The following is a 26,075-nucleotide window of genomic DNA, read 5'->3' as shown; positions in this document are numbered from 1 at the left end:
GCAAAATATCAACATTCTCACGTAGACCCATCCTCCCCCCATCTCCCCCTGTCCCCCCCCCTCGCTACTCTCCAGGATGGAAAGCGAGCAGCGGAAGGAACGGGGAAACGACTCTTTGTTCGTCGAGTGCTGGATGGCGCAACAGTTGCATTCGGATGCACGACATACTCAACAAACTGAACTGTAGTAATAGGGTTTTACCCTTTCAACTGGTACAAAATCTGACACCTTTATACAAGGCATCATGTTTGCAATAACCACAACACAAGCAGTCAAAATGCAAACAAAGAGAAACAACTCTGATGATGAAAGGACAGTGCACATCATTATCATCATCAGAGTTGTTTATTTGTGTTTGCATTTTGACTGCTTGTGTTGTGGTTATTGCAAACATGATGCCTTGTATAAAGGTGTCAGTTTTTGTACCAGTTGAAAGGGTAAAAACCTATTATTATATTTTGCCACTGGTAAAGGAGGTCTCATAGTGTAAACTGATCTGTTTTTGTTTACCAGGTAAGGGCCGACTGAGCTATAAAGTTATTTTTCAGAAGCGACCTCGCCGCAAATGATAGCTCAACGAAGTGGCTTATCGCGTGGGAATTCGTAGGCTGCCAACAACTCTGAACCACGCGTTTCTAAATGTGGAGGGGGAAAAACCGGAGGACTCGGAGAAAAATCTCGGCGCGAATGTGCGGAACATGTAAACTCCAAATATACCAAGCGTCAAGGTGCGGGGGATCGAATCCACCACCTCCCGTATACCAGGCGAGGTAGTTAACATCTCACCACCGTGGCACGGACACATTTATTATTTATTAAAGCTGTCGCAATGCTGTACTATTTCGTGAATGTAAACAAACTGAGTGCGATTCTTTGCTGATCCTCGTGGGGCCTGCTTCCTGTCCCTGAGCCCTGTGCCACCACTCCTGGACCCTGGCTGGCTGGCCGCGTGACCACCGCATGTGGCTCCACGGGGAGTAGCTGTATCAGCCACGTGTGACGGGAACATATTAGGCGCTGCGTTGGCAACGTCACAGAGTGGAACACGGCCGGCGTCCGGAATAGACGTCTCATTCGAGAACCAAACATCGCTTTGACATTCCTCCTCTCGAGGTGCTGGTGATGGAGCCATCAACCTCATCAGAACATCCCCAGGCCGGATGCGCGACATCTCCTTTATAAATGGAACATTTGAAGTCACGGGTCACAGCCGTGCGATTGTGGCCATGCACCCCCAAACGATGGGCCACATCGTAAACCCATAGAGATACACAGAGACCCTTAGAGATAAATAGGGACACAGATATACAGAGACTTATACATTAAAGACAAGCCACTGTAGTGCAATTGCGGCCATAGAACCCAAACAATAGACCGTGTAGTAACCCACTGTAAAATCTATAGTCTTTGGTTCTTTCGGTAAAGTCACGGAGGTATAAATAAAATACAGTAAAACCTTGAAATGCGAGTAACCTGGTCTGCGAGTGTTTTGCAAGACGAGCAAAAATGTTAAATAAATATTAATTTGATAAACGAGCGAGGTCTTGCAATACGAGTAGTACGTGTATACGCTTTGTCTGCCGAGCGTCACGTGATCACAACTGATATACGAGTGATTTGGATTACAAACACGTTTCCGAAACGAATTATGCTCGCAATCCAAGGTTTTACTGTAAATTAAAATAAAATAAATTAAATAACCCACTGTATTCTGCGCTCATTCAACGGATGAGGGATCCCAAACCGACACGAAACTCTCTGCTGAAGCCCTCTCGTCGTGGTCAAGCAGACCTCGTCATCGCCGTTTAGCTCTTGACTGTATTGCCGTGCGCAACGTTTATCGACATCGCGTGACAATGTGTTCCAAAGTTGTCCACGCTCATTGTGGATGTCACCTCGAAGCTCAGTGGCTCTGTCGAGAACTCTCCTGCATTGCACGCCTGCTGACCTAGGACGAACAGGACGACGGTGCTTCTTCTTCAGGAACTGCTCATGGTTTGGGCAAAAATGCACAGGGGTCACGTACTTTTTGACGTAGGTACGTTGAACTTCTTTCGCGCCGTACGTAACCAACCATGCTGATCGGAGGTGCGACAACAAATTGAACACGTGGTTTGCGCGTGTTTTTTTGAAGACCCAGCCTCGACTTAGGCCATGAGTCCGTTGCGGAAATTCCACGTTCCTATGGCGGTCGTGAATTGATCACATAGGGGTAAACATTATTGACCTTCCGCCAAGTGGGTACTAATTTTAACGACCATGGAGAGGTGATGGACTCAGTCATGGTCGGGAATCACTGTAATGCGCTGCTCTTACTGGCTGATCTATATATGGTACGTATATATGAAAATATATCCCAGCCAAATGTAACTTCTGAAATAATATCATTCGTATTTAAACATTTGCTTTAATAAGCGTAATCGCCAGACTACTCATTCAACAATAATAACAACAACAACACCACGCCTAATAGCGGAACGAACAGGATCACCAACAAACACAAGCGCAGTAGCTATAACGACAGCAAATTCGTTCGCTTCAAACTCACGGCTCCGTTGTCGAAACCAGCACGAGGCTGCCTTCAACAGAGGCTCGAAGCGACCTGCGTCACGTGGGGCGCGCACGCCGTTATGACGTCACCACTGCGAGGCGATGTTCTTCGTACTCCGGGTGTTGATGCGCATGCGGGGGGGGGGGCCTCTCAACAAAATGTACCACTCGAGCACGCAATGCTGAGGTCCACCAGCAGTAAACATGTTTGTGTCCCATCTAGGTTCGCGTGCGGTCCTTGTTGTTTGTGCGTTCAAGCAGGCGGGAACTCCAGTAGACCAGGTGGGCCTCACCCGGGGACACCGACTATGAATTTGGGTGCTGACGCGCGCGTGTGTGTGTGTGTGGAGGGACGAGTGATGTTCGTAAACATGCTTTGTCGCGACGAATAAATAACCAGCGGTGGCACAGCAGTTTGCGCTCTGCGCTCCGAACCCGGGCAACACGGGTTCAATTACCGCTCACGGCCAACACCGGTGACGATTATCTGAAATCGGTGCCCGCGCCTGCCCTAAGCCGACTCAGCCTCAGGCCTGACCTAGGTCGACTCAGCCTCAAACTGGTACCTGGTGTCTCATCATCGCCATTAAGGAGACAAAGACGGCCGGGGCGTGTTGCTGGCCACCCACCACCTCGTGTGCCGGTGGTGGCCTTCATAGGCGATCACTAACAGCACTTGCCCCACCAGTCTGTTTAGGCTATACGGGGGGTGAGAGGGGGTGGTGGGTATTTGTCTTTGTATTGAGAACATTTGTGAGGTTTCACTTATGGACTGGAAGACCAGTTGACAGCTCTGGTGGGGCTACTCAGTGGACGGGGGCTGCTAGGGACACGCGACAATGAAGAACGTTTGGGAGACGCTGCTGTGAAGCGTAGAGATGAGCAGAGGTGTGGACTCGAGTCATGTGACTTGGACTCGAGTCAGACTCGAGTCATGAATTTGATGACTTGCGACTCGACTTGGACTTGCATAACAATGACTTTGTCCCACCTATGAGATGTGGACTCGAGTCATGTGACTTGGACTCGAGTCAGACTCGAGTCATGAATTTGATGACTTGCGACTCGACTTGGACTTGCATAACAATGACTTTGTCCCACCTATGGAGATGAGGTCCTCGCGTTGTTTGGAGCGACCCATCGGGTCGAATATTTGTGCACGAGCGTTCGTGCTCGTTCTGACGACGCGGCCGTGGGATGCCAGCGACGTTCTCTGTTTGTTTGCGGGCACATTCCTCCAGCAGGCAAAGAAAAAATCACCCCGTGTACTCTCTGGAACTGGCCCGCACAGGCTCGCCAGCGCCACAATCTTGCGCCGACACTTCAGAAGTCAGCGCGTGGAAAATTCTGTTCACGCGCGTCGGCAGCGGCGGCAGACGAGTGCGCACTCACCTCTCGAGAGCCTCCGCGTGGACTCACCTACCCCCCCCCATTCCAACACGCCCCCCCCCCCCACACACACACACACCTACTCGGTGTAACGATGGCTGTCGAAATTTTCATGCTATTGACAAACAAGTGCATGAGTCACACTCTCCCGTGGCCTTAAATGTCCGCGGGTCCTTGTTTGAAATGTTGTACCCAGAAGCCGTCCCGCTAGGGTATGGCGAATCGTGGTGACCGCCCCGGGCCCCGCGCTTTGGGGAGGGAGGGGGGCGCTTCCACGTCACGGCGTCAGATGTAATACCGCCGCTTTAGTTTGAAGGCGTTGGGGGTGGGGGGCACAAAGTGGGATTATTTGGCCCGGGGCCCCGCACTCCCAAGGGACGGGCCCTGGGGGATATCCATCACAATAAAAGCCGAGCTGGTTTTTCAAGCCAAGCATTGACACACTATCTCAACCCTTCCCTGCAAAATGCAGTGCGTGCTCACGCCGACAAATGATTCTGCATAATAATGGGTTTTTTAGAAACATAAACGAGCAAAAATACCGTAGTTCCCATTCCGTTTTATGACGAGACCCACCGCCTTTCATCTATAGAACATTACAACTGCTTAACACGTAGGCTTTCGCGACCAATATTGTTCATAATCAACGATTTTTGGGTTTAGATCGCGTTATTTATAAATGTGTCGTAACCCTCCACCACCCGACACGGCCAATCAGTAAAAAAAGTGTCACGTTGACAAAAGACAAATAGTTCACTGCTTTAGCCCACCGGTGTGTTGAAGCGTGAAACCACAACATTTACAATTTGAGTACGACGTTTCGCTGGTAATTGCATCCAGCATCATCGGGCAATTCGCCTCACCATTCTGGCGAATTGCCCGATGATGCTGGATGCAATTACCAGCGAAACGTCGTACTCAAATTGTAAATGTTGTGGTTTCACGCTTCAACACACCGGTGGGCTAAAGCAGTGAACTATTTGTCTTTTGTCAACGTGACACTTTTTTTACTGATTGGCCGTGTCGGGTGGTGGAGGGTTACGACACATTTATAAATAACGCGATCTAAACCCAAAAATCGTTGATTATGAATTACAACTGCTGCCACTTGACTGAGCGTTCTAGGTAATCATGGCTTGGCTTCGCGAACGAAGATCTAGGAAGGACATCCACGTCTTCTGCAGGCACGCTGGTGGCTGAAGAGGCCTATGCGGGACAAGCAGGTCCTGCCACAACAGCTGCAAGTATAGGTCTGATCTGGGATGGGTGCTGAGGGATCATGGTTCTTCCTCCTTCTCCTTTTGTCCTCCATACGGGCCCTGCGGGTATCTTCGAAGAAGGAGGTGGCCTGGTGGACTGTGTGCCGCCAGGAGTGGCGATCAGCTGCTTGTGTTGCCCACTGACGGTGATCGATGCAGCAAGCAGTGAGGGACTTCTTCAGGGAGTCTTTGTATCGCTTTCGTGGTGCCCCTATGTCGCGATGGCCAGAGGACAGTTCCCCATACAGCACAATCTTAGGTAAGCGGTGGTTCTCCATCCTGGCGATGTGCCCTGCCCAACGAAGCTGTGTCTTGAGGACCTCCGCTGACTCGAGGACTTCAGTGTTGGCGACGAAGTCACTCCAGTGAATATTGAAGATTGCGCGGAGGCAGCGCTGATGGAAACGCTCGAGGAGACGTGACAAAATGTATCGCGTGTGTGTGCTTCTCCTAGATGATGGACTGCACCTTTGTCGTAACTTCCCACTGCTAGGGCTGGGTAACGGGCTCTGCCATTCCTTTCCTTCCACTCATTCAGAAGTGACATACGAACTCGCCTGTGACGTTGCCTGCTCACGGCGTGGCCATCCATCGTTAATCCAAATGAGAGGGAGGAGTAAAAATAAATTCATTCGTGGCCCGTACGGGGATCGAACCCGCGACCTTGGCGTTATTAGCACCACGCTCTAACCAGCTGAGCTAACCGGCCAACATGCAAGGCTTTGGGGGCAAATCAATTATATAGCGCGAATCAATATGTGCCTCTGAATGCTCAACACGCGTATCAAGCAAAATATTATTGAGCGTCGAGGTGATATTCACCTTTTAAAATATATATATCTAGTAGCGCGTGGAAGATATGGATAATACTGGAGCTATGAGAGAGCACAGTGTGATTCTTAATATTCTTTTCAAAGACGGCTTCACCGCTCAGGCTGATGCAGGACATCACACGAGCCTTTGATGGCCTTTGACACATGCCGCACAGATGGAAATCTGCACGTGTCCTTACGTAACGAAGCGTGAGGGCCACCCGCCCTCCCCATAGCGTTTTGTGTCAAAGTTTCCGGCACCACGTCGTTGTGCCGTGTTGCCCAGCTTGTAGCGAATGCTGTTATTGACTTGTGTGGGGTGGAGCGGTGGCGCAGTGGTTAGCGCACCGCGCAAGGAAGACGTCAAACCTCAGTTCGACTCCCCCGGGGCTCGGCTAACATCAGCGGCTCAGAGTGAAATCTGAACCTGTACCGGGGCTTCTCGCCCTTCACCAAACATGCACTCACCAGCGCGGTGAAGTATGGTCAAACAATCTCCCGTGACCAACATTCAAATGTCGTAAATTATGGATGAAATTATATTGATCAAACGAGGCCAGCCTCATCGCCTAAAATTCTGCAAATGTATTTCGTTCAGCGACTAAATTGACAGCTATCAGCTTCGAACACGAAACCAGCTCGCCTTACTGTGTACATGATATATGTATCCACGCACAGGTACTTTACATTTGATTCGGAGTGTAACGATGCATCGATTCAACGATGAATATCGATGTTAAGACTCACGATTTACGCGTGGCATATCTCGTGTGTGTGTGTCTGCGCAACGATCGATGTGTTATAGCGATGTAAATTATATGCGGGCTACGCTGACTTTACTCTAACACCAACGGGGACGAACTGCAGAGTGACAGGCCAGAAAATAAAATAAAACATCGCAAACGAGGTGGTGAAATCGACACAAAACAACGTATTCTTTCATAGATTCTCGATAGATTCAAATCTCTGGGGTGTCGAGAGTGGGCGGGATAATAACGCGGTGATCTTAAATTGCTGGGTTGACAAGAATGGTTTACAGCACGTATCGCACGTCGTAGGATGAAGACATTATATTTTTATCATTCAACTTGTCCAAGGGATGAGGCTGAACTTTTGTCTCCACGTTCTTGAGTGGAATCAATGAAACGAATCAAAAAGCCCCAGCTCTCCTTTGACAGACACGTGGCCTCAATGGATAATGATTTGTCTCCTTATAAATAAAGTTCATCCACCTCAACATTAAACAATAGATAGACAATGTAAATGCTATGCGCCATATAGACATTCGTTCAACACAATAACGGTGATTCTAGATTTGAAGCTTTCGTGACTGCAATGATTCATACTCTTAGGTTCTTTCGGTAAAGTCACGTAGGTAAAAAAATAAATTAAAAGTTAATAAAAGTAATGGAAATAAAATAAAATAATAAATCACGACGTTTCGGAGGCAACACAAGTCTCCGTCATCAGGTGGGACCGTCACAGCTAAGCACTTGATGCAGTAATTTTAGCTGTGACGGTCCCACCTGATGACGGAGACTTGTCTTGCCTCCGAAACGTCGTGATTTATTATTTAATTTTATTTCCATTATTACTTTTGTTAACTTTTATTTTTATTTTTTACCTACGTGACTTTACCGAAAGAACCTAAGAGTACAATAACGGTGTTTGCATGTCCTCCATGTAGACCTTCTCTCGCGCCGTGCGTTCGTTACATCAGCCCACGTGTTCTCTGGACGTAGAGTTTTGCAGCAGCAGCGTGTTCACGCGGGCGGACTCTGGACCGGTTCCCATTATTTATGAGTCGCATCTGCTGCAGCGCGTGGCCAGGTACGGGCCAGGTGGAGTTTGTTACGGGCCATCAGAGTCCTTCACGAGCCCCGCGCTCAGGAAATCCAGACTTGGAGCATTTCATGAACATGTCTGCGCATACCATCGTATAGAAATCCCTCCTACACATGGCCTTTGCTTATCCAGAAAAAAACCCTCCAAAGACTCATTATCAGCAGTCCTACATCATGATACGATGCCTGACTACAATGTGGAATTACACACACAATATAAATGCGATACACACGCATTTGAAGACGCTGTACAGAGACAGTGGGCACATTAATTTTGTAAAGGCTGCAGTCGCAGGCCGAGGCACAGACGGAGAAATGTCCACGATTCTGGACTGCAAAGAAGGGCTCGACAGCGCAGATCGCCGTGGGAAGGGAGTTCCAGAATGCGTTTGGAGGCAACCAGGAGAATGAGCGCACGCGACTGCTGGTTCGCAACACCGTTACCTGCGGCTCTTTAAAGAACTGCTTTTTAACGTTGTTATATATTTTTTGTAACCAGGTAAGGCCCACTGACCTATGTGGGTCTTTTTCAGAAGCGACCTGGCCACAAATGATGGCTCAACGAAGCGGCTTATCACGTGGAAATGTATATCGACCAAATACTCTAAACGCATGTGTCTAAATGTGGAGGGGAAAACAGGAAAAATCCACGCGACCGCGGAGAGATAGAACCCGCACACTCCAAATATACGAGCGTCAGGGCCGGAATCAAATCCACGACCTCCTGTATACCAGGCGAGGGAGTTAACATCTTCACATGCATTCTGGCTCTTGAAATATTGAGGATTTTTTAAATCCAATTGGAAAAATAATATATTCTTGTTACTTTGTCGACCCCGAATTTAATTTTTCTTTCAGTTCCTTACAGTCCCACACTCTAACGGCTATGTGGTCAGCAATCCTGGGATGCGTCACATTTTCTCCACGTGTGTTCGTGCCGTGAACATTTTTTGCCCACTCCAAGTCTCCAAAAACGTCTGCTAATGTCAGCGACGTCAACCCTGTGGTATAACCTCATTTGTCCCTGGATATATCTTAAAACCAAACCACTCCAAAGCGCAATCTCGAGGAACTGTGGTTGTATTTTATCATTTTTATAAATAAACGACCGAAGGATGAATTTCGTTCAAATAGTTGATGTACGGCAGTATATTTAATGCTATACGAGTTAACGTTTCCCAACTAATGTTGAAAGCGCGTGTACATTAGCTCCGTCCGTGTGTCTGTTCGTCTGTCCGTCTTGTTTGCTGTGACGGGGAGGCGAAATAACTCGTAAATATCGTTAGACTGCAACGAAACCCTCCTACGTGGTTGTGCTGTCATTGGGAACTTACCCTATTCAAAATGGGCAGCAATGGTCAAAGGCTTGCCCGAGGCATCCCAGGCGGTGCCGTTATCCCCAGGCCTCGCGGGGTTCTCCACACGTGACCACACCGCGCCCTGAGTGCCTGGCCGAGGGGGCCCACCGTTATAAATGCTCATTAAATACTTGGAAAGCGTTACAGAATCCGCGCACGACTCTTCTTTCCTGGTTTAAAATATAACGTGTGTACTAAGTTAGCCGTGAAGACTTCTCTAACACGAGATAAGGGGTGTGATGTTTACGTTCGGCCGTATTTCCCACCAATACACACACGCACACGTGTGCGCGTTTTAGTCAAAATCAAGGACTCCTTTTCTCCTATCGCTGCTACTATACAACTTATGTCACCGGTCACATAACACGCATCACTTGAAGTCGCCGACTCATGTTGACGTTCGCAAGTTGAAGCCGAGACGCGGGGCGTGCGCGCAATGTCACAACTATTTCAAAGTCTTCGACCCGTGTCTTTTTTTTACTTACACGCGGTCAGTGCACTATGCAGATAGCAATCGTTCTTCCACCGATAACTGTCCCATCCGCTATGAGATGACTATCTGCGCTCGGGGCACCTGTCCCGTGACCAGGGCAATCAATGGGCGATCGGGTACGATCCGGCCATCACACGCGAGTCTTGCGTGAACTTCGTTCCATTCCATTCTCATGCAAATCGCTGGAGCTTATAAAGTGTGAGCGACACCGGACTCGCGCCGCAAGCCACACGCGGGCTTCGTCCAGGTCACCACCTTTCACCCCCCCCTCCCTCGCCACCCCGATACGTGGATTCACCCGCTCGGGCAAACATCGCGTACACCACTACTCCGCCACGACCCCACGAGACATCACCGAGCAGCAGCCGGCATGGAGGAAGCCGGTAACGACAAGGGCCGCTTCCAAGTGAGCGTACAGCCCGGCGAAGATGGGGAGAACTACGCGTACACGGACACGCACTCCAACACCTACTACTCGCGCACGTTCGGCCACAACACCCTGGACCCGGTGCCCAACTACAACTACTACTGCCGCACGGGCACCATCCATGGCAAGAAGCTGCCCAGGCCCAGCATTCACGAGCTGCACGCCACCTACGTCCCGGTAGGTCGGGTTGCAAGTGTCTGTGTGTGTGTGTCTCGGTGTGTGTGTCTCTGTGTCGGTGTGTCTCTGTGTGTGTGTCTCGGTGTGTGTGTCTCGGTGTGTGTGTCTCTGTGTGTGTGTCTCGGTGTGTGTGTCTCTGTGTCGGTGTGTGTGTCTCTGTGTGTGTGGTGGGGAGCGGTAGTGTAGCGGTTAGCGCGCTGCGCTATGGACCTGGCGACCCGGGTTCGATTCCCGCTCACGGCTAACACCAGTGACGATTATCTGAACCGGTCCTGGGCCTCCCCTAGGTCGACTCCGCCTTAAATGAGTACCTGGTGCGGTGTGTAAACATCGCCACTGGGGAGACAAAGGCGGTCGGGCGTGGTGCTGGCCACCCACCCCCTCGTGTTCCGTTCCGGCCTTCATAGGTGCTCGCTAACAGCACTTGCCCCTACAGTCTGTTAAGGCTATACGGGGGATCTTTGTCATCTTTGTGTCTCGGTGTGTGTGTTTTGGTGTCACCGTGCCTGCAACCATTTTCTCCAGCAGCCTGTGAAACTGTTGAGGGCATTTTTGTATTTGTGTAACCTCGGTGGAGCGATGGGCAGGAGTAGCAGACTGCGCTTTAAAATACAAGACCCAGCGACCCACTTGGGTCCCATCTATCCAAAACGTCGTCTATGATGGCGGAGTTTTCGTCCCTTTCAGGGCAGCGTTATTGACGAACGCGTTGAAATGTTAATCGTTCGGGGAGCACATGCATTTGTCCGCTTGAATGGTTGAGTGCGGTGTTCCGTATTCCACTCGGTCCTGGGTCTAGCGCATGCGTTTGCTGCCCTCTTAAGGAACGTGCAACCCAAACTTTAGACCACTGCGATCTGCGCTCCAAAAGAGGAGGGAACAGCAACACGACACCAACTTGGCCTCCCAGAACTCCCTCTTGTCGTGCCCAGCAAGATCCCAACATGTAGCTCCTGAACGTATCGCCATGCACAAGCGTAGATAGATTCGTCGCGTTAATGAATGTCTCGTATCGTTAACAGATGTAGACTTCGCTTTGGTTTTCAGATTTTTGACCGAGAGGCCAGTGTTGAAATTGACTCCACTTCGTGGTAGTGGTACCAATTGATGTACTTGTGTGTGGCCCCAAACTTTGGACCACTACGCGTGATGAGCTCTCTCTCTCCAGTGTGGTTATCACATATAACGAGAGCTTCCAAATATAGACATTTCTAAAGTGCAATGTCGTTTTTTTGCGAGCGGTAAAGGCGAGTGGCACGCTGGATCTGAGTCCGTGGTCAGAGCAGTTGATGGCATTTCTCATGATGCCACGGTTACAGCTACCACTGCACGGCGTTCACGCGCTGATATCATTCGGTGCTAGGAATCCAGCCGCAGGGGGCTTTCAAATGACCTCTGCATTATTGGTTTGCTTGTCCCAAGGCGTAACACATAGGATGGACTTTTATTAATTTTTTACAATAATGTCTAATAGTGTATTGTTTTACATTGCTGTTTTTTCTTTTTTACCTTTTCTTGTTTCATTGTAATGGCAGAGATGAGGGATTAATAAAGTACAACCATAACCACAATCATATAAACATAAATCTATTTTATAGCAATATATTGGGGGGGACATTTTGAGCATATTTGAATATTGGGGGGGGATGTGTCCCCCCCATTAGATATTATAATTACAGCCTTGGCTTGTCCTATAAAAATGTGAAGGGAGCCGCATTCGCGCGTGCAGTCCTGTGCTTGACGAAGCTCTACCGCGTGCATCCACAACTGGACGAGGGCCTCCACCGTGGGGGTAGTAGGGGATGATTTGGCCATACTTCACCACGCTGGTCAGTGCGCGTTGAAGGCGGAGGGAGCACAGTCGCGGTGGATTCTGCTTCACTGCCCTCTGCTGCTCACAACGTGAACGGTTCAACACGTTGTTGACCGCCAAAACGTTCACGTGAGCAAGCGATGGAAATTCCACATTGCCATGGTGGTTTAACTACCACCGTTCCTCAATTTACTGAGACTTGACTTACAGAAGCCTTGTTGATACTCGGGTCAAGCGCTGTTTTTAGATTAAATAAAAAAACACATGGCCCGTACGGGGATCGAACCCGCGACCTTGGCGTTATTAGCACCACGCTCTAACCAGCTGAGCTAACCGGCCACATGATCAGTGGGGGTGATTTAGGGTCCCAAACTCTACCTTTGACGAATACCCGGCAATGCCCCCCACTCATCAACTCCATTGAGCGAGCACGCAAACTTCTCACTTTTCGTGCTGTTCAAATTTGTTCGGTGGAGAGCCCACAGGCTTCCTCCGCGAACAATGTGGAATTTTCACCACGTGCTTAGAGAGCCGCCAAACGGAGACGAGGGCTTAAATATAAATGTGTCGTTAACAAAAAAAAACCTGTATCATGGATGAGATTGGTCGCGAAAGCCTTACCTGTTAAACCGGAGACGAGGACTGTGAGCACGAACTTCCGTCGGCAGTGCGAGGGGGGAGTCCTCAAAGTTTGAATAATTCAAAACGAGGGGAGGTAATATTGAGTCGCATTTGTCTTTAGGATGTTGTCCTTCCCCCGCACCTCCGATTAGCATGGTCGGCTACGTACGGCGCAAACGAAGTTTGACACACGGCATTGTCTCACTGAAGCGTTACGCGTTAGAATCGCAAAAAAAAGCATGGAAGAGTCAGAGGAAGCTCCCAATGGGTGGGTGCGGCCACAAATACCGAGACGAGATCGACCACTGTGACCACAGCCATGGCAGGAGCCATGGCTGTGGTCACAGAACCTTCGTTATTCGCTGTCCTGCCGGTGCACGGCAACGTAACATTGGGCGCGTTATCCATTCACTGTCGGATGGCAGTCTCGATCACAATGTTTTTATGGTTATGGGGGTTGTTTGACCATACTTCACCACGCTGGTCAGTGGGGCTTCGCGAGTTCATAGATCACTCGCAACAGCAGCCGTACCCGGCTTATATGAATGGATACGCGAGATCGAAGTGCTTGATAGCCGCACTCAATTTGAAGCGGTTTTCACTGAATTCGCTGCTGTTGGCCACGCGACGATTTCTGAACCACCCGAGTCACGGGCACCTCTTGGCGGTACAACGCAAAGCGAAACACACCCGCTCTGGGACTCTTCGTGGACCACCAACGACGTAATACGAGTCACAGTCCTTTGTCAGTGCACCCACCCACACACAGGGGTCGGTCATTGCGACGTGTAACAGGACTCGCCGGGAGGCGAACTCAGAGCGCAGCGCGCTAATCTGCTGCCACACAAATGCCACGATGTTGTTGATATTGTTGTGTACTGACCATCGCGCACTCGCGCGTGTGCCCCCCCCCCCCCCACCGTGCGAAGCCGGAGCCGACGGGTCTGGCGGGGGTCTACGACGACCCCGAGGCCGGGCAGGAGGTGGAGGAAGACGGCCCCAAACCCCCTGAGCCCATCCTCTTCGGCTGGTTCCGTGGTGTGGGGGTGAGTGGGCGCATCCCCCCCCCCCCCCAAAACACGTGACACCACCACCCATCATCATCCTGCTGTCAACCCCAACAGTGGTTTCAAATGTGTGGCGGTCCTCACCCACACTGATGATGTCTCAGAAGGCGATAGTGCCCCGCCCCCCTCTGAAATTAAGTGAAGAACACCGCTCTAGGCTGAGAAAACGTGTCCCGGTTCTGTGGAAAAGGAGAGAGGGGGGGATATGGATGGCGGGGGGGCCCTATAGCTCACGGGGACCAAGCGCATTACTGCGCACCTCCTCGCACGTCGAGTTTCACTTAGAAAACAATCGCCCTGGCAGCGGAGCGCCTACCGCCAGCATTGACGAGAGGAAGACGTTGCAAGGCTGTACCTTTATCTTGTTTTAGTCGTCCGACCCTGTGGTGACACCTAGCGGCACCAGTCGATTATCGTCGCGCATTCAGACACCTCCAGAATCTTGAGTTTTCCCCTGCCCGACATTTTTTTGTATCAACCACAGCGGGGTTTTTTTTTTGCTGCTAGTTTATTTTGAAGGTATGGCAACTTGCTAGTCCAATTAGAATCGCAGTATCTCCACTCAAAATTATATTCATCTCATTTCACCCTCTGACAACGCATCGGGTCAAGAAGGGTGACATCGTGTGAGTGGTGCAGCCAGAGCCCACGTTGCAAATTTCACCTTCATATGGCAGCGGATTCAGTCTCTCCGCAGGATGACGATTGTGGAATTCCCACAAACGGAAGACAATGTATCCACCCCTGAGCTATGATGGGATTAGCGGAACCTTCGACTAGAATTTGAACCTGTGACCCTCTATTAATCATCGTCTAAACCCCTCACCAACTCTCTGATAAGCTTTCACACGAAATGTATTTTAATTCAAAGGAATCTGTACCCTGGGTAGTTTTGTGAATGTGACGCTCCTGCCCCAAATTCTGCCTGGCAATTTGGAACGGAAACTTCAAAACATTTTTTATCAGAACGAGAATGGGATCCAATTTCAATAAATTCCCGCCCCGACCCCAAAATAAAACACCGTAGAAATCACATTTATCGTTCTCCTTGGGCACAGCATAACGAGTGGAATGACTCCTAGAGGAGACGTCTACCGTGGAGATGGAGCAAGACATTCAGCGTGTGTGTCGGCGCTAAGCGGATGGCTTCGGGAGGCCATCATCCCTCCCGCAGTAGGAGTCATTGCGTGGCCGATGATCATCCCAATGTTGTCGTCCGTCGCTGGTATCGGTGCTGAACCTTCGTCGTTGATGTTTTGGATGTGTGGACAGATGCGTGTGATGGTGAACATTTGGGGAGTCCTCATGTTCCTCCGCCTGCCGTGGATCACGGCGCAGTCGGGCATCGGTAACGCTTCTCTCTTTTATCCACCACCACCACCCTCCACTCTCGTAGCATCGCGCAAATAAGGAGTAGTAGGGGTATAAGAAAAAAAAGGCCGCTCACCCCAGCCGTGCCTAAGTACGATCTGTTATGAGTCTTCGGATGCTTTTGAGGTCAGGTCACTGCTCACGTGTGCCTGGGGGCAAGGGCCAGCAACCGTTGAGCCCTACTCTCAATTGCGACAAGAAACCAAGCACCACACGCCTTGCAGCGAACCAATGATTATGCAGATTAGATGTGCTCATGTCTGCTATGGCTCCTGTTCACAATTGCACTCAAAATAAAGTCGCGAAACTCCCTTCCCGCGGGTGCCGAGGAGGAGCCGTGCCGCGGCTCGCCAGGAAAATGCGGTACAGCAGAGTGCGGACTCGTTACCATCCGTTCCTTCTATATGGGACAGAGTGGTTGGTCCCCCCCTCCCCCCCATGAACTTGTAGATTGTCTCCGGGTGCTCGTCCCACACACGTACGAACGCCGCCGTTCATTGGCTGAAATCACCAAAAGCTCCCTGCACCTTTCGTGCGATGCAGATGGCGCAGCGGTGCGTGAATGGAGTTTGCACGAATAACGCTGCTGTCTAGATCACTCGTTATGACTGCAGTCAGCGATGTGTGAACCGATCCGAGGCATGCCCCTTCACCGACGAGCATGGTGAAGTGCGGTGAGAACCCCCATGACCGACATGATGTGGGTTGGTCTGAATCCAGCAGTGGATTGACGAAGGCGGCTCTGCATATGTAGCTACTAGCTATTTCTTTTAAGGCCTCGACACAGAGGCGTAGTTTCTCTTTATGCCTATGTTTGCTCTCTCTCTATGTATATCTGTGATATCTGTCTGCTTTTTAAGTCTGTCTATGTTTCTGGTTCTGTGTTTAATCTCTCTCTCAAATTTAGCATTCTCAGGAAGAACGTAATCAACCAGATAGGGTGTTGACTGTTATGTTATCCGACTCTCTGTTGTATTACATTACATTTCTAAGTATACTAGATTTGTGTTTCTATTTAATTTATACCTGATGATGATTGCTTGTGTTGCAATCGAAACGTCGTATGCTAGTATTTAATTTAATTTATTATTTTATCTTTATACGTGACTTTACCGAAAGAACCAAAGAATAATTCGGATCGTGTTCACATTTCCCGATCGCTCACGTGAAATGCTATCGTCAGGTGCGTTGGAGCTTACAGAAGTGACATCCCTCCCCGGCGGCTTGTCACGAGTTGCCTGAGCGAGCGCGGAACGACTCTAACGAGCGATCTCCCCGCTCCCCTTGCCCAGGCCTCATGTGGCTGATCATCATCATCTCCTGCAGCATCACCAGCACGGCTTGCCTGTCCCTCTGCGCTGTCTGCACCAACGGCAAGGTGTCTAGAGGTGTGTGCGTACACATATACACAGTATGTGTATGTATATAACGCTGTGTCCGAGCCATCTCCTCCTGCTGCTCATTTGAGCATCGGGGCACTGGCGCTCAACTTTCACGTCCACGGCCGCCGCACCGGTGGCAGAGAAGTTCCACGTTACCGCGGCGGGAGTTCGACGTCTCCTCCATAGCACACGCGTCGCTGACCTCTCCCACCGGAGTGGGGACTCGCTCTTAACGACCCCCCGGGGTTTTGCAACTCGCCACCTTCCCCGCCTCTGGCCCATCGGTTACACGGCCCCCTGCCACGCGCGTGCACGCGCCCTGCCACGCGCGTGCACGCGCTCTGGTTGTAGTTGGTAAGGGCCCCGTGGGTGGCAGGGCGCGTGGATCGCTATTGGCGCTCGTGCGGCTGATCGCCGTGTCTCGCGTTGTTGTTCTTGTTTCTGATCGCCGCGTCTCGCCCAGGCGGCTCCTACTTCTTGATCTCGCGCACCCTCGGCGTGGAGCTCGGAGCGCCCATGGGCGTCATCTACAGCTTCGCGTCCTGCGTCTCCATCGCCTCGCACACCGTGGGCTTCGCCGAGACCCTCAGGGACATCCTGCACGTAAGGACAACCACCCACCCACCCGTCCACCCAGCCACCCACCCACCCAGCCGTCCACCCACCTGTTCACCCAACCACCCACCCACCCGTCCACCCACCTGTTCACCCAACCACCCACCCACTGAGCTGCACAAAGACATGGGGTATCCCCGCGTAGCCCCTAACGCACTGTTTCGCCTTGTTGCATACGGGCGGTCGCGCTCTGACCATCCCTGCGCTTCCGCTGCCCGCACGATGCGACGACAGGGCGGGAATCTGATCATGGTGGACAAGGTGAACGATCTGCGCATCATCGGAGTCATCGCCGTCACCTTTCTACTCGGCATCGCGCTGGCGGGCTTGGCCTGGGAGAACAAGGTGGGTGGCCGCGTCGGCATCGCAACCTCGCGAGGACATTTACACTTTGCGGTTGAACACGTGGGAGGCTTTCGCGAGCAATATCATCCGTGATACAGGTTGTTTTTTGTTTGGGTTAGATCGCGTTAATGTGATAAATGCGTCGCTAAGCCCGCCACCACCCGACACAGCCAACTAGTAAGGGTCGTCACGTAAACAGAACGTGCCAGTTCGTCACTAGTACAGCACTAACCGGTGTGTTGGAGAGCCAAGCCACGACATTTACAATCTGATTACGACGTTTCGCCAGTAATTACAACCGGCATCATCAGGCAGCAGCCAGACTTTTTTGGAGAAGTCCTCCTGCTGCGTTCCTTAAATCGAGGGGTAGACGCGATGGCGTCACACTCGTGAGCCCTTCACGCTAGAAGGCCGCTTTCACGCGCAAAGGCCAGCGGGTTCGTCTCTCGCCAAAGTCCAGTGAGTGTATAGGTGTCGCTGTGGGTACGGTTTTGGTGTCCACGTGTGGGTAGCGGGAGCTTCAGTGGCGATTTCAATGGGAATTGAGCTGAGGTGTATGGGGATTTCCGCTGCGGTCTTGGCAGGCAACAGCGGCGCTCTGTGAATAATTTGTCCTTCGTTTACTCACCACCTGTGTGCCGTGTCGCTCACCACAGGCTCAGCTCATCTTCTTCGCGTTGATCATCATCGCGCTGCTGGACTATCTGCTGGGGACCGTCATGCCTTCCCCCCTCGATAAGCAGGCCAAAGGTTTCTTCGGCTACAACAGTGAGCGCCTCTCTCCGTTCCTCTTCTTCTTCTCCTCCTCCTCGTCGTCTTTGTTGTTCGAGCACCAAAGACGGTGGTCGAGAAAGGGCCGTGGGAGCAAGGGGGTGGGTTGAGGTTACGAGACACTGCAGCCACAGGACACGCGACCGTCTGACGAGGACCGATCGCAGTGGCCTCTTCGTTGCGAGGCCACCGCGCGGGCCACTGGCGGCCTCTGGAGGCCTTTAGTGCGGCCGCTGACAATACACAACACGTGACAACACCTCCATCATCATCATTAATTCCAACAATGCTTTCAAATGTGTGGCGTGGTGACTCACACACACTGTGCGACTTACTGGCGAAACGTCGTACTCAGATTGTAAATGTTGTGGCTTTGCTCTCCAACACACCGGTGTGCTGTACTAGTAACAAATTGGACACGTTCTGTTTACGTGACAAATCTTACTAGTTGGCTGTGTCGGGTGGTGGCGGGTTTAACGATACATTTATATTTTTACGCGATCTAACCCAAAAAAAACCTGCATTATGGATTCTTCCAACACGTCTACTCGGCTCGGAAGAGTAGACCAAATTACCCGAGTCATTGAGCCATAAAATTTGACGTCAAACTTAAGCGTCGACCGGCAGGAAACGTTTCACCGATGTCCCGGGCGCCTCGAGGCACGCCCAGGGTCGGATCGCGGTTACGAGGGGCCGAAGGCGAACGAGAGCGAAGGGCCTAAGTGATGCACAGGACGTGCAGTATTACATATTACAGCAAAACACGATGGAGTCATCCAACATATTTATTAAAGTAACAAATTAATTCGACCGGAATGTTAATCCGGCCCTGATCGCGCCACACGAATGGCTACGCGGTGTAAATAATAAACTGCGGTGATGGTAGTGATGATGATTGATAGTGATGATAGTGATGATGATAGTGATGATGATGCCCTCTGCTTCACAAGCGACGATGGGTTTTTTGTTGCACGCCTTAGGGGCAGTCCATAAATGACGTCACGCACCTAGGGGAGGGGCAGACATTTGTGATGATGTGTAACGAGGGGGGGGTTGAGAAATGTGACGTCACATCAAAATGTGCAACTTTAAATAAATATAGAATTGTTATAGCAACACTAATTGTTATAACAACACTCCTACAACATCAGAGTGCAGCACCACATTAAATACGCACTACAATGACAATAGTTTAAAGAGATTTGAAGCATATTTTATTTTTTAAATGGAAATATGGTTTTGGGGGGGGGGGGCAGAGCTTTGTGACGTCATATTTGAGGGGGGGTCTGACTTTTTGTGACGCCGTGTGACGAGGGAGGGGGGTAAAAATCGTCCAAAATCGCGTGACGTAATTTATGGCCGGCCCCTTATACTTTTTACACTCACGCCACCGATCTGCGTTTCCTTTTTTTTTTACAGCAAAAATCTTTAACGACAACTTCACCCCGTCTTTCCGCGGGCCGTACGACTTCTTCAGGCTGCTGGGCATCTTCCTGCCCTCCGTGACGGCCATCCTCACTGGCGCCAACATTTGTGGAGACCTGAAGGTAGAGGGAATGCCGTTCATGCCCGTCAACTTTTACTTAATCTTCCACACAATGCCACGTAGGTGTAATGGATTCCGGAGACACTTTGTAGATGCAACTTCTTTATTACAATAAACCAATCCAACAGTCCTGATACACTGTTGCAGCCTAGGGACACAGCCTACTTCTAGCTTGCCTGACACTGGCTACGCTCTCGGGTCCTCCGGCTACAATTACCCTAGGGGAGGCTACCTGACCCGACCCAGCCAAGGTGCGGTTCTAGACTCTGGCTTCCTCGGACCTCGCCCTTACAAGGGAGTAGAGCCGGGAGTCCCAGAATCCCACTACTGGCCCACGCAGCGTCCCGGCCCTTACAAGGACAAGCGGGGCGAGGGGGTCCAGGGTCCTAAGCTGGCTGGTCTTCGTACTTCGTCTGCGACTGGTCCCGATCGGCTGGGGAGCGGCCCTTTTATCCCCCTTGCCCATCGAGGGGTGGGGTTGCGTGGGATTGTAGATCCCCCGCAGCCCCCCGTTGGTGGTGCCAAGGGGCTCAGCTGCCTAGGATCCTGAGCCCCCAGGAGCCCCCCCCCCCTCTTGGGCTTGCACAGTGGCCCCTCCCCTGGGGGTCCGAGGTACCCCTGCAGATGGGCCCTGTCCACCACTGCCGGTATGTGTGGCCCATCTACGGCACTACATAGGCACCAGGATTGCCACTGGTCCCAGTGTTGGTTGTTCCCCGGGACGTCTACTTTTTGATGCAGTCATCTTGGGAAAACTGCATGCAGAGCCGTCCCTTGGGTACATGGAGATGCACCGCGATTGCCCCGTGCCCCGTGCTTTAGGGGGCCCCGTGCTTCGACGTCACGGTGTCAGATGCAAGTGTTGGGGGGGGGGGGGGCACGGTGGGATTCCCCCTGGGCCCCGCATCCCCCCTATGGACGGGCCTGCCCGTATGTAAACCCAGGACATTACAAGTCCTGCTTTTTGTCAATTGTCTAACAACAACAATGACAATAATACTCTACTCGGGCCAATGAACGTGTCGTTCTCCCCTCTTTCGTTATCTGTGAGATATTCTCCCGCGATTTCCCAGTATTTCTCATTTGTACCTCTGGCAAACCTCATGAAATGACAAGTTGAGCGCCACGTCATACTGACATAAGAACGGACATGCAGAGGTGCGGCCCGCTTGCTTTCTGGGCTTTCGTGGGCCAGCTGTCAACGTTTTCCTTCTCGGACACTAAGCAATGGCCTTTGTTCTTTTAATGTGTAATGGGTTCCGGAGACACTTGTAGAGGTAACTTCTTTATTACAATCCAACACTCGAACAGTCCTTTTACTCTGTTACAGCCTAGGTACACAGCCTAGGTACACAGCCTAGATCCACTACTCTGGCTACGCTCTGGAACTCGCCCTCGCAAGGACATAGAGCCGGGAGTTCCAGAGTCCCACCACTGGCTCTCACAGCATCCCAGGGTCCTGAGATGGCTGGTCTTGGGTCTTGAGCTACAACTGGCCTCGATCGTCCAGGGAGCTGCCCTTTTATGCCTCGTCCCCACGAGGGGTGGGGCTGTGTGCGCCCCCAGATATTCCACAGAGCACACACAGCCCCCCCCCCCCCCCGTTGGTGGCGCCAAGGGGCTTAAGCATCTGGGTTGCCTGGGAATCTAGCGGCTGGCGCCAAGGGGCTTAAGCGTCTGGGTTGCCTGGGAACCCAGCGCCTGGCGCCAAGGGGCTTAAGCGTCTGGATTGCCTAGGGTCCCAGAGCCCCCAGCAGCCCCTCTCCTCTTATGTCACTACTAATGCAAGGACGAAAAGGAAAGCAGAGGCAGTGTAGAGAGAGGGCGCTTGCTATAAACCAGGTGCGTTTATGACAAAATCTGCTGATGACACCCAGAAAGTTGGAACCAGTTGACGGTCGGCTTTGCCTAAGCGAATGCTTGCTGGCGGGTCTTAACGGCGAGTCGGGACAAGATGGGGGCACGTCCCCAACCGTCGGCGACTGCGGCAGCGTCGTTGACCATTCCGTTGAGTTTTGTTTGTGAGTTGAGCTATTACTGGACCTCTGTGAAAAAAATAGATTCATAGCTCATCGGACTGCTCCAGTATAAATACATATTCTGATCCTGCTTTGTGCACCGCTGCTAAGTGAGCGTCGCACAACGGCTTCCGTTGTGGTGTTTCTTCGTCGAGTAAAAAGTCACCGTTCCTCGTGGACATTTCTCCGATTGCTCTCCACCTTAGGAACCAGCCACAGCCATTCCCAAGGGGACCTTTCTGGGCATTGCCGTCACAGGATTGTCCTACGTCATGATTTCCACCACCATCGGTGAGTCATTCGCTGCATATATAACCGATGCATAACGTGTAATTCTATAAATGGATAGCGTGCCTTTCATGTTGTGTTTAGTATAATCTCATCTTAAATGCATTTTTTTGGATCAAGACACATCCTGCAGACTCAATCTTTACTCAACTTCGTCCTTTTCTTTCAACTGCAATTTCGCGATAAACTGGTGTCGCTGTAATTCTTTATCTGCTCGTGTTCACCGCCCCTGCTTAGCGATAGCGCAATGATCGATAACCCCCCCTTTCCCCCCTTTTCACCGGCACATCCGAGCTACGCCAGCGCGGGGCCCTCACAGTTACAGGAGTCGTGCTCTGCCGGCTCTTTGCCTCATCAAGCACGCAACCAAACGGTGATATTTGCCGGTCTCGCATCTCGGACCTGTGCTCGGGGCCAAGCAAGCGCCTAAGGGTGGGACTAACGACTCTTTGTCAGCGCGCCATGAGGACACGGCCATCACGGCCATCGTCCGTCTCGCAAGCTGCGTCGGGCCCAGCGCATTGCACTGTGGCCCCGGCGCAGCTGCCGGTCCCCACTGCGCTGTGGAAGGGAAAAAAAGGTAGACGTGAGATGTGGAGCGTGCGTGACCCGCGCGCGTTGTTCTCTCACCACCCCCACCAGGCTCCGTCGTGCTGCGAGATGCCACGGGCAACCTCTCTGACTCCCTGTCATACGTAGCGCCCCTGATAAACGACACGAACATCACGAGCACCGCCATGCCCACCATCCTCTCCACCGTGCTGAGCAGCACGATCAGCTCCACCATGGCGACCGCCAACTCCACCATGGCGATCGCCAACTCCACCGTGGCGGCCGCGCGCGTATGCACCTTCACCAAGACGGGGTGCGATCTCGGCTGGAACTTTGGCGTTTGCAACGCGACTACGACCATCGCTCCCGGCTTCAGTCCCTGCAGCTTCGGCTTCATCAACCAGTACCAGGTGTGCGAGAGAGCCGTCCCTGGCCTCGAGCCGGTGCTTTGCCGGCGTTTCCTCTGTCTTGCAATGAGCGTGGGCAGGGGCCGGGGTTTAACTGGGCGCAGCAGCCGCTTTTGTGGCTGTAGCCCCAGTGCCTCAGATTTTAAGGGACCCGTTCAGTGATGCTTGAGACGCAACACACGCCAACCACCGCCACGATACATAATAATATACGTAACTTTGGTGATTGAAGCCGTAAATGTTAGTGTATGCGTTGCTGCTGGTTTTGATTGAGCCTGCTGTTGGTATATATCCCATTTAAAAACCAGAACTGAACTAACCAATGTGAATAAGAACAGGGAGTTTGGCCATTAGGTTAGGGTGGTGGTAAAACTGGCAAGGGACGGTCGTCAATTTGGTCCTGAAAATGGAGCAGTGCTCTACAGGCCTGAGCTATTGATGGAAATTACATATTGGCATACTATGGGCCAGTCTCTTCATAGGGACAAATCACTCTTGACTTCTCGCAAAAGTGGTCGTAATTTTATTGATCTCAGAGGAATGATGGATTGAGTCCACTCCCAATGGGGATTTGAGTTATCTCTTTTGTAAGTTGAGTTTACCCAGCCGAATTGTTACTCAACTAACAAGAATCTTTTGCCTGCAATGTAAGATCCAGCTGCTGACCTACGAGGCTTTCAGTGGGTTAGCCCCACAATATTTTCAGGAAATTATCCACTTTTATACTCCAACGATCTCCCTGAGATCTTAGGATCACCTTCTTCTCAGTACTCAGAGGCCAAGGCTTTGTTCCTGGGTTGATCGGGCTTTTGCCGGTGCAGCTCCCAAAGCTTTGGAACCCCACAGAATGATAGGACACACGTCGGCCGCCCTCCACGCCGCTGCCGATAAGAGGAGTTCTACCATACCGCTTGTGGCAAAAGTGGTTAAAAGTCACGATATTATGACGACGCGCGTCGCTAAGCGCTGTGCCCGTACCTGTGGTGCCTAGGTCATGGCGATGGTGTCTGCGTGGGCCCCCCTCGTCTACGCCGGCATCTTCGGAGCCGGCCTCTCCTCCGCTCTGGCCTCTCTCATCAGCGCGCCCAAGTGCTTCCAGGTGAGGAGAACGTTTGGCGTCGGCGGTCTGTTGCCGGATTTGCTCCGTTGGTGTTACGCGCTTCCTGTGACCAAATCACACGGGTCGTGCCCGATCTTGTCACATCTCGGAAGCGAAGCAAGGGGGAGATCCTGCGCAGCGCTTGGACGTGTGACTGCCGTGCATGGCATAGGCGTTGCAGGTTGGGTTGCCACCTTGTCCTGGTTTTCACAGGATCGTCCTCTTGTTGATCTGGCTGCTGTCTTGATAAATCTGCCAGTTTTCCTGCGACATTCAAAGTCCCAGTATTTTTCAGCTGTGCATTACTACGCCACTCTAGACAACGCATGTGCACGTCGTTCTTCCTCTCTTCTGGTCTTGTGAGAAATTATTTTAGCGTCCCATCATATGCCATGACATGGCAATCATAGTTGCAGACCACTGCAGGGCGCATTCCAGATGATTTTCAAAATTCACTGTTGTACTGTACCACGCTCCCACATCTATGGTACGCACATTCACCAACCCACAATGACCAGCGTGGTGAAGTATGATACAAAAAACCTCCACCACCTGCAACGACACGGGGAGGCCCTCATCCAGCAGTGGATTGACAACAGGGCCGCACGTGTACACGTTGTGCTACGCGATAACGGTGCGGTCCACTGGTCTACTTGCAGGCTCCCGTTGGACTGTCGGTTTGTTTTTGTTGCTGAACTGTGTTGTGCTTCCTGCAGGGAGTGGCCAGGGATAACATTTACCCTGGAATCGCGATCTTTGGCAAGGGCTATGGCAGGAACCAAGAGCCCGTTTTTGGGTACCTGCTGGCCTACACCATTGGAATTTGCTTCATTTGCATTGGTAGGTCTGCTTCGCGTGTTCCCCTCACGTCCACGTGTATTTTTTAATCTGGTACTTTGTCAAACTTGCCGACCTTACAGAAACAACATCGAGGCAGGCCGGTGCCTGCCCAGGTGAAGAATTTACCCAGATTGCTTCAGATTCGCGTAGAGACCCACAGTCACGCATAGAGTGCTTTTGTGGAATATTGTAACTAGAAGGTGGAACAAGAGAGTCAAAGTTGATTTCCGTCTGCTCAAATGAGCATTGAGGCGGTACTCATTTTATAATTACAACCCTGGTCGGTTGTGGAATTTCCACATCCCTATGGCACAAATTGATGGCTATCCCACAAAGTTTTGACATCACATGGCATCATGACATTATCGTGGTTTGCACACGTGACCAGTAATCTCGATATCTTGTCTCCAGGTCTCTCCACTCTCCTGTCTCACTTTGATCTCACCAATATTAATTCCTTGTTCAGAGCACTCCCACCTCTATCTCTTGCTCATCTCCCATCTTACTACGAAGCTCCATCCCTTCATACCTTGGCGAGCCATATCTCTTGGCGCGTCACTCCAAAAGCCTTCGTGGGCCCGGTGTTTCCACGCCGGCTGCCCATCAACGAATCAATCTTGGCATAGAGTGCGTTTCGTTGAGCAGGTGTTGCATTTATGCATGTATGTTGAACTTCTTTCGCACCGTACATAGCCCAGCGTGCTAATCGGAGGTGTGGGATGCGTGTCGACTATAGCGGTGTGCGGTGAGGGCTTACGGAGGCCGCCGGTTTTAAACGGGATGGGTGAGCAGACGTCGTTCTAACAAAAAAAAACATTGTGTCGCAGCTGACCTGAACCTGATCTCGCCCATCACGGCCTGCTGCTTCCTGAACACCTACGTCATCCTCAACTTCAGCGTCTTCCACTCCAGTGTGGTGAAGGCTCCAGGTGAGCGGGGGGCCCGTCCACTTGGCGACACATCTCGACCGCTGTCGTAGAAACAATGATGGTGTGCAGAGTTAAATTTTACATAAAAACATTTAAATGGAA

At 51.4% G+C, this 26,075-nt stretch overlaps 1 protein-coding gene and 2 non-coding genes across 4 annotated transcripts in view; 1 reads left to right on the top strand and 2 right to left on the bottom strand.

Moving 5' to 3' along the window:
- Window positions 1-5,833: 5,833 nt before the first annotated feature.
- On the bottom strand, window positions 5,834-5,907 carry TRNAI-AAU (transfer RNA isoleucine (anticodon AAU)). The gene has a single exon. It is a non-coding gene; the product is annotated as a tRNA-Ile (tRNA).
- A 4,008-nt stretch (window positions 5,908-9,915) lies between these two features.
- Window positions 9,916-26,075, top strand: part of LOC144727653 (solute carrier family 12 member 3-like) — a 30,612-nt gene continuing 14,452 nt past the window's right edge. For both annotated transcript variants that reach the window (XM_078606632.1, XM_078606630.1), the window contains exons 1-13: window positions 9,916-10,309; window positions 13,673-13,789; window positions 15,083-15,158; window positions 16,474-16,569; window positions 17,027-17,166; window positions 17,413-17,523; window positions 18,180-18,291; window positions 19,714-19,841; window positions 22,065-22,149; window positions 22,789-23,108; window positions 24,097-24,204; window positions 24,921-25,044; window positions 25,872-25,973. In XM_078606632.1, coding sequence (XP_078462758.1) covers window positions 10,076-10,309; window positions 13,673-13,789; window positions 15,083-15,158; window positions 16,474-16,569; window positions 17,027-17,166; window positions 17,413-17,523; window positions 18,180-18,291; window positions 19,714-19,841; window positions 22,065-22,149; window positions 22,789-23,108; window positions 24,097-24,204; window positions 24,921-25,044; window positions 25,872-25,973 — 1,753 coding nt within the window. In that variant the 5' untranslated portion in view covers window positions 9,916-10,075. The remainder of the gene's footprint in view (window positions 10,310-13,672; window positions 13,790-15,082; window positions 15,159-16,473; window positions 16,570-17,026; window positions 17,167-17,412; window positions 17,524-18,179; window positions 18,292-19,713; window positions 19,842-22,064; window positions 22,150-22,788; window positions 23,109-24,096; window positions 24,205-24,920; window positions 25,045-25,871; window positions 25,974-26,075) is intronic.
- TRNAI-AAU (transfer RNA isoleucine (anticodon AAU)) lies at window positions 12,388-12,461 on the bottom strand. The gene has a single exon. It is a non-coding gene; the product is annotated as a tRNA-Ile (tRNA).

The sequence above is a fragment of the Lampetra planeri genome, chromosome 26 (genome assembly GCF_965212315.1).
Source record: "Lampetra planeri chromosome 26, kcLamPlan1.2.h2, whole genome shotgun sequence".
In the NCBI taxonomy this organism is placed as follows: domain Eukaryota; kingdom Metazoa; phylum Chordata; class Hyperoartia; order Petromyzontiformes; family Petromyzontidae; genus Lampetra; species Lampetra planeri.
The sequence above is the reverse complement of the archived record's forward strand: the minus strand, read 5'-3'. Positions and strand labels throughout refer to the sequence as shown.